We start from the raw sequence: 9,051 nt of genomic DNA, 5'->3' as shown, positions 1-9,051 counted from the left end.
CAGCTCCTCTTAGAAAAGAGGATTACCAAAAAAAAGTGTCTGTGAAAGCTCCCGGATTGGTTGTAGTAGGCTGACGTCACCGCCCTGCTGGTTCAAATACCTTGGTTCAAATATCTGTTTGTTTATTTATCTGGAAAGTTCATTAAGTAATGAGCAGTAAGTTAGTTTTATCAAATTGGTTAAGCCAATGAGGTTGCCACAGGGATCGGAAATGTGTGATTTGTTTTCTTGATGCGTCTAATTTCATATCCCCATGTTTATAAGGTCAAACATTTTTGTTTAGAACAACATTTTAAAAATAAGTTGTATCCATCCCTCGTCTTCAGGTATGAAGCAGGAAGAGAGGGTTGGTAAAAAAGGTAAACATGACCAATTGAATAAAGAAACAGGTATAAGACAATTGGGCACTAATACTGCTTGGCTGTACATATAATCATGTTGCATCAGACACGTTGGCCCAGAGTACACATTACAACACCTATAGATGACACAGTGTGTGGTACCAACTGTTGATAGTAGACTGGTTTAAGAAAAATAATTATGTTTAAAGCATTTATTTAAAAACAGGTCCTATACAAAAAGCTCTTGTTTGAGAGAATTGTACTTTTAGTAGATGGCCTTTTTCATCCACTGGGAGTCCTGTCTGCAAACACATACTTTACATAGAAAGTAGTCCACTTTAACAAATGCAATCTGAATGCTTAAATATTGGTCAGATGTTGCTTCATGTCTGCCCCCTATAAGACACTCCAACCAGCCTCTGTCTGCTATAAGGCTGGGTTTCCTGTAATCAATGGAAAATGTCCACTACTAAAAACAATCATAGTCAACTTAAGTTGGGCTCAAAGGCATCAGAGAGGCCATCGAGTGGACAGAAATAACGAAGTTGAAGTTTTGACACAATAAATTAAATACAAATCCAATTCTCAGTCTAGATCCACCAAGGGATAAAAAAAACGTATTTACTTATTTAAAAACATAATGTTTAATGTTATCTGGTCTTAGATTGGTTAGCAAGCAGACCATATAATAATAACAATAATAAAGTTTATTTATATAGCAATTTTCGCAGACAAAGGTCACAAAGTGCTTTACATCAACAAAAAACAACAACAGCATACATATAATGAAAGAAGAAGAAGAAAAAAGAATATGTCATGGAAGACATTATAAAATCCTACTATAACCAGGAACAATAATTGGCACAATAAAATATAGATGAGTAGGTACACTGGGTGGACCTGATTACCCATAGGCCTGTCTAAACATTAACGTTTGTAATTGTTTTTTAAAAGACTCAACAGAGTCAGAACTATAGGCCTACTACAGCTATAGTCTTGAAATTTAAAAATATAGTAGGCCATCCAGAACCTGAAAAATGACTGTATGCAGCAAAGCAAATGATGGAAAATCTGACATGTAATTAACTTTCCATGTAAGCGTTTATCATTTGGGATTAAGGCCAGATATCAGTATAAAATGCTTTTGTCCACCACAATTGATTCAATCACATTTTATATACATTTGACACCAGAATTAAAGTTTCAATGCCTTCAATCAGTCATTAACGTCATTCTAAATGTAGGTCAGTGGCTTCAATAAAGCAAGCAGTGAAGAAACAGGAGGTGGTGGTAAATAATTAGCACTAGCTGCCTGCATGGCTGTGAAAGGTCAATAAAGCCTGGAGTGCAGACTGGAAGACACACCACTGTGCTTTGAACATGACGTCCAACCATGCCCCAAACACACAGCCAATCAGTGAGGATGTGGAGACTGTCGGCTGATATTCACTGAACACAAATGGTTTAATATAAAACAACAAAAGATGTAGTTGTAAGGATTCTAATTTGTTTTGGATAATGATTAAATCAAAACGTCAATAAAAACATTCTTATTCAAGGATTTACATTTGAAGTAGTTTTCTTAGGAGACTATAGTTTCAGTTTACCTCATATCAATAAATATGAATTTTTGTTGGAGGCATACAGAGCCCTAACTTTACTGAAACAGCATAATAAGTAATAAACATTGTTTATTGTAACTTGTTTGAGTGGTCTTTCTTTTAACATTACTGTTATTATGAATAGTTGAGTTGCAACATTGGGGTCAGGTTAAGGTCCTGAAATAAATATAATGGTCTGGGGATGATTGGTGGCTGGGAACCAGAAAGAAGGTTCTGTGATGTCTTAAAATAAAACACTTCATACCTGTTTCATTGTAAAATAGAAATGTCTCAACCCATAGACATAAAAAACATACAGCCTAAACAACTATTTCATAAAGCTATAAGCATACAATTATTTAAATGACTTTTAATCAATGTATGAGCCTCTAATATGTTTGTATGTCTAAAATTAAGAGGAGAAATGCTTTAAGTGGAAAACACATGCAGAGGAGTAGGTGTAGGAAACATATAGAAATGCTGAAGTATACCAAAACATCAAAATTGAGTATACTTATACCTTATCTTATCTTATAAATTCAAAACGTATAATTGACTTTCCACCACTGTTAATGTCCACTTTCATATTAGATAATCATGTTTAAGTGCAATGTTCGCAATTATTCATTCCATCTTCATTACCTGTAAATTTTCCAGTGCTAAAATATGTATTTTGTCTTTAAATATGTATTTCTGTTATCTTTTGAAGATAATGAATCATATAAATTCTATGTGGATTGAATGAGCAAGTACATTGTGAAAACAGATGATTTAATAAACTTCCAATAATATTCCAATATGATTTTGAATGACTTTGGAAAAACAATGAAGAAAGGAGGGAAGGAAGGAAGGAAAGAAGGAATGAAGGAAATAGAAAGAAAGAAAACAGTTAAAAAGACAGAAAGAGATATAAAGAAAAAGCTAAGAAAGAAACAGACTGCAGGTGGTTCTGACAGCAGTAAGTGATCACCAACATCATGTATTTGATGTACATAGGGTTTTGTAGCTTTGCAAAGCTTGTTCAAACCTTCAGAAAGTTCACCATCACACCTTTTTCTGGTAACAGGTGGAACACCAAAGTCCAATATAACTCCACATGGTAACAATTCAGCTCCTGGGAATGAAAAACAAACAAAACAATAACTGGGATTACTCTGGGTACAGCACATGATAATATTAACATCTCCTATAACACACATGCTCTGTGTATCTAGCAGAGATCATGTGTGTGAAAAGAGCGAATGTACATGGGGGCTTTGAGTGCATGAATGGATTTTCAGGGTATTGTTGATGATTCAGACTCAGCCTCAAGAAGAGTGCACTTATTTCTATATGAGAAATAAAGCCGGGGTGCATGGCGCGGCTTCATCATAAGGGCATCAGCAGCAGCAACAGTTTGTGAGAAACACAAATCTAATGGACAGCTGAGGGGTTCTGCAAAACCGGAGAACCAGTGTGTCATCCACTCTCCCCTCTTAGAATAAAGCCCCCATCACAACAAAAAAAAAAAACACCTATGAAACAATCCGGACAGTGCAATAAGCCTGAGACAAACATCTTTTAGCAGATCATTACTAGTTAGGGAGCAGAGAGGCAGAGAGAGAATGAAAATGTCACACTATGTGTCAAATTAGCTTGTGTATTATAGACGACGTTCAGTGAAAGGAACATCTCATTCTGCAGTCCTCTGCCACTGGGTTCACTCCATGGACGAGGAGGCTGTGAAGGAGAGAGTTGTGAATTAAAACCCATTAGCAGAGCAAGCAGGCAGCAGACAGGCGGGATGGATCAGGCAAGATAAATAATGAGCATCTTTCAACCAGACTTCATTATTTCCAAAGCCATTAAAAGGAGCGTTATGAAACAAATCTCAAGCCCAAATCTCATACACTTTCATTATGAGTCACAGTGTGTGCATGACCACAAATTGGCATCAAATCTTAATATGAATCAAATAAGCATCTTTAACATGACCATAAAAGGTAATCCACTGCAAAACAAAAGAAGAAAAAAGTGAATTGGTTTGACTGGCATAAAGGAAGAGAAAAAAAACAGTCTTGTGTAGAATCAATGAAAACCAAAACAACCATTGAACAAAACATCTATACTTTTCTTTCTTAATTATGTTTTAACCATATACTGTAAATATTAAGGTAAAAAAAAGAAGAACAAGTGAGAATAAACCTGAAAATACTGTTAAATATGTCATATTAAGATTTAAAATATTCTGAATTATCTTTAGTTTTTAGACTTATTCCATGCGAATATACTGAAAACAATAAAACAACAATAACAACACAAAACTCCACTTTCAGACAACTGGCACATACAGATGCTGCACAGTGTTTTTTTTTTAGTTAAAATTTCATATCTAAAAAAATCTATGAATATCATGATATAAGATGTACTTCATTTTTTTCTTATTAAGAGTTTTATTTGAAGGTATCATTACAACTTAACTGTTCAAAGGGGCAGAGTATACAGACCCATTATTCTCCTTTGGTGGACTGACATCTTGTGGTGAAGAAAAAACAATGCAATCTAAAGGAAAAAGTTCTGAATAAATAATTATGTTGTAGATGCCTACAATTCCGTCTCGTCCATCTTTAATCATTTTTATGTCCGAGTTGATAATGAGAATTCTATGGTTTGCCTTTTGTAAAAAATCCATCTAACATGTCATCTTACTGAAAATTCAGTTTTTTAATTAATGCACAACACCCAAATAACTCTTTAGAGGAACACACTCATTATCGATGATCTTAATAATATGGCCACTGCAGAATCTCAGACTTGAATCAGTCTTCATAAATATGAAATTATAAGAACAGCAAATGGAAGATTTTTTTTTTCCAAACATACACCACAGAAATGTTTACTTATGATTGATAATGGTTATAATCTTGCAATTACTTTAAAGCAATTTATTAAAAGTGTAACAAATACCAAAATACATGTTGTTTATAGACGTGCATTTTTGCAAATAAACCTCTGGATCGCATTGATCGTATACTACCGCCAGTGTTTATGCGCAGTTACCCGCAAATTTACTTTCTCTGCTATTAACCCTGACAAAGAAGACCATCGAAAACGATGGTCTTATATCCACTCGTTTTCAATGGATATCATTCCGCCGGAACTATGATACAACGTTTTTGACAATAATCAGATTATCTTTATACTAAACAATGGTTGTACAAGAGATATGTGCATGCTAAGGACAATTATGTGTTAAAATATTGTATTTAAGCATTATAACGATAATATAATGCAAGTGGAGGTTAACGCGGAGTGATATACTTGTTTTTGTGTGTGCAGGTCTGAAGCTGAGCAGCAGCGCGGCGGGTCTAGAGCGAGCGACAGTTTCCTGTCTGTGCTGCACGGTGAGTACAAACTGTTCGACTTTTCTTACAAACACACGCGAAAGGATATGTAATTTTCACAACCTTGTGCATGCGAATAGATTTGGGTCAGTTACTTGTCGGAGAAAATCTTCTTTTTTTAAAGTTAGTCGCCATTCCCTCCTTTAAACAGAGTTTAATGTGAAGGGATGCTCGGGCGCTTTCTTTCTTTGGGGAAGCTAACTCGTTAGCCTACCGTTGCTACCGTGTTCTGCAAAATATATACATTTTAATTCGTTTTTGTCGTCATCTGGTGAACAAATACGCAATTTCGGACTTTTAATAATCCAATGAATCCAATTTTGACCCTATAGAGCATTTTTTTAATTCACAAGGACTATCGGAGTGAACAAAAATGATGCTAACTGCTGCCTGTGATGATGTCATCACTGTGCGCCCGTTGGGAGGCATGTTTGTGTCTGTTACCGGTTTGTTACTCAAACTCTTCAAATCCCTGTTTCAGCTGTAATATATGTTCTGTGATACCAGAGATAAACACACTGTTTACCATCGTATAGATTTACAACTACAGCTGTTGTTTTGTTCATTCCCTCTCCACAGTGTGCATGATATCCCACTGAGTGCTGTGCAGGCTGCTGTCTGCCTCCTTTCCCCCACAGCAGGCGAGTCTTCCCCGGCTGCCACCATGGCCTTTGTGCCAGCACCGAGCCCCACTGTGGTGGATCAGACTACACTCATGAAGAAGTACCTGCAGTTTGTGGCAGCACTCACAGACGCCAACACACGTAAGTTTATTGACCTCCAGTGTATGCGTGTAGGTATGGTGCAGGTTCAGAAAGTTACTAGCTGAAAGGATTATCAACACAACATTTAATACAAATTTACAGCAAAAACTACTTTTACATGTTTATCTGGAATGATATTGAGCTTTTGTTTGTTTAAGCTTTCTTTTAGGGCTGGTGTCCTTCTTTAAAGTTTGATAAGATGATCAGATGTGATATGGATCAGTCTGAATAAAGCTTAGCCCTTTTTGGTCTTTGATATTCATGTCTGTATATTCCCGTCGAAAAGAAAAACTATCTTGTTTTGTCTCTAATTTAAAAATCAGTGAAATATTTTGTGTGACACAGGTGATACTTTCATTGCAACTTCTTTTCTGCTCAGTGTTAGCTATGTAAATGAAGGGTCAGATGAGGCACTTGTGCTTACAATGGGCGATGTGATGAGAGCGATGTGCTTTAGTCCAGTCAAAGGTACGTGTGTCTGAGAGAGTGCTTGTTTGTGTGTGCGTGTGTGAGTGAGTGTGAAAAGTACCTTTTGAACAACCTGGACGCTGAAAGTAAAACTGATAAGATCTGAGAATCCCCATTGAAAAGTATGAAGTTTAGCCATACAAAGTTGAAGTGTGTCATTAGCAGGTTTGATTAATGGTCATATTGTGTCCTTCATCTTCCAGCTGATGAGACTAAGCTGAAGATGATGCAGGAGGTCAGCGAGAACTTTGAGGTACGTTTGATGACTGCTGCACCCAGTGTGTAAATGATGGAGGAGAGTAACTTCTTGGATCACTGCTGACGGATATTTAGAGGTTTAATAGATTCCACAAAAGTTTAAGGACATTTTTGTTTTTGACATAACCTAGAGGAGAAAAATCCTGACTGTCTTCTCTGAAAACAAGCAATTATCAAAACATCTGCAATTTCCAAATAGCCTAAAATATCTTGAACTTGCTCCTTTTCAGAACGTGACCTCTTCGCCTCAGTACTCCACCTTCTTGGAACACATCATCCCACGCTTCCTCACTTTTCTTCAGGATGGAGAGGTGCAGTTTCTACAAGAGAAACCTACACAGGTGTGTAGCTAAAGACACGATTTCAGGCTTCCTCCTATGCTCATCAATTTGAACCTCTGCTTGAATGTTGGACATCTGTACCGACTTGTCCACTGCAGCAGAAACACAAATCTGTTTTGAATTCCCAAACACATTTCACTTAGTATCATTACTGCAGTTGTAAACAAAAACTCAAGAACTACTTGACCTACCTGTTATGAATCTTAACGCACACACGCGCAAGTTATTGTCTTTATCGATACTGTTGAGAGGGATTTGAGCAAGTCAGTCAATTAAACATCCCCTACGATCATGTTATTATATCAAATGGCCTTATTGTACTGAACGCTTAACCCTTGCTTTAAAATATTCTCCATTCTTCCTCATTCCTCATTCAGCAATTGAGGAAGCTGGTGCTGGAAATCATCCACCGCATTCCAACAAATGAACACCTTCGCCCTCACACCAAGAACATCCTGTCTGTGATGTTCCGCTTCCTAGAGGTATGATGGTTTCCCTTAAAACAGAAAATCTGACTATGCCACTATTTGATCATCTTGTGTTTTGTTTTACGTCAAAACTGCACTGTGTTTATTTTTTCTCTCTCTCTTTTGCGTCACAGATTGAAAGTGAGGAAAATGTCCTGATATGCCTGCGCATCATTATAGAGCTGCACAAACAGTTTCGGCCTCCGATCTCTCAGGAGGTAAAACTCTCCTCCTCACTGCCTGAAGCAATACGTTGTAGTGAAATCACAAAAGACAAAAGTGATTTCAGCAGGACAAATACAACTCAGAAATAAAGTGTCTCCTGTCATTGTTTATGAAGAAGACACATGTGAACATTGTCTGAAAGCTGTTTTCTTATCCTTCTTTTTCTCAGATTCATCACTTCCTGGACTTTGTGAAGCAGATTTACAAAGACCTGCCGAAAGTAGTTGTAAGTATGTCCTCTTTGTCAGGTGACTCTGCTTTTAATGAAGAACCTTTTGATTCTGATTAGGTTTTTCTAAAAGCACTGAGTAACATGACATGTCTTTCTAAATGTGTCTCAGTTTGCAGTTTTCTTTTAACCCATGTCTCTGTGTGCTCCGACCAGGCCCGTTACTTTGAGAACCCGCAAGTGATAGCAGAGAACACGGTTCCCTCCCCGGAAATGGTTGGCATGATCACATCCGTTTTGGTCAAGACCGCACCGGAGAGGGAAGACAGCGAAACAAGAACAGTAAGTGAAACTACACCAGCAGACATGTTAAATGTCAGTGCAGTACTGTGTAGAACCACTAGATGGGAGTAGAGCATCAAGTTGCCAAACTTACAGAAGAAACCACTGCTCAGAAGAAAATGTATAGTTACTCTTAAATTAAAAAAAATATATATAAAAATGACACTTTTGGCTCTTTCAGCTGTGATTTAAAATAATTTAAAAACCTTGATATATTTCATATTTATATCAGTTAAACATGATGAAACACTGAAATCATTTAGAGTATAATTTTTGCTTAACTTCTTTCATTTCAAAATGGATCCAAATGTTGGATAACGGATAATTTTTCAACCAAATAACCTCATGGACGACTGAGACACAAGTCCATTTTTAAAATCTCTTTCTGTTTATGGGGTTTTACTTCAGCACAGATGAGGCACTTGTGCTTACAATGGGCGATGTGATGAGAGCGATGTGCTTTAGTCCAGTCAAAGGTACGTGTGTCTGAGAGAGTGCTTGTTTGTGTGTGCGTGCGTGTGTGAGTGTGAAAAGTACCTTTTGAACAACCTGGACGCTGAAAGTAAAACTGATAAGATCTGAGAATCCCCATTGAAAAGTATGAAGTTTAGCCATACAAAGTTGAAGTGTGTCATTAGCAGGTTTGATTAATGGTCATATTGTGTCCTGTTGCATCATGTTGCAAAAACTTA

The 9,051-nt window shown here is 36.9% G+C and overlaps 1 protein-coding gene across 2 annotated transcripts in view; it reads left to right on the top strand.

Annotated features, from left to right (window-relative positions):
* Positions 1-5,942: 5,942 nt before the first annotated feature.
* Positions 5,943-9,051, top strand: part of trrap (transformation/transcription domain-associated protein) — an 86,032-nt gene continuing 82,923 nt past the window's right edge. For both annotated transcript variants that reach the window (XM_029281565.2, XM_029281564.2), the window contains exons 1-7: positions 5,943-6,089; positions 6,761-6,810; positions 7,046-7,156; positions 7,534-7,638; positions 7,758-7,841; positions 8,018-8,074; positions 8,234-8,359. In XM_029281565.2, the coding sequence (XP_029137398.1) occupies positions 5,990-6,089; positions 6,761-6,810; positions 7,046-7,156; positions 7,534-7,638; positions 7,758-7,841; positions 8,018-8,074; positions 8,234-8,359 (633 nt within the window). In that variant the 5' untranslated portion in view covers positions 5,943-5,989. The remainder of the gene's footprint in view (positions 6,090-6,760; positions 6,811-7,045; positions 7,157-7,533; positions 7,639-7,757; positions 7,842-8,017; positions 8,075-8,233; positions 8,360-9,051) is intronic.

The sequence above is a fragment of the Labrus bergylta genome, chromosome 21 (assembly GCF_963930695.1).
Source record: "Labrus bergylta chromosome 21, fLabBer1.1, whole genome shotgun sequence".
NCBI classification, from domain to species: domain Eukaryota; kingdom Metazoa; phylum Chordata; class Actinopteri; order Labriformes; family Labridae; genus Labrus; species Labrus bergylta.
This window is presented reverse-complemented; position numbering and strand designations above follow the sequence as displayed.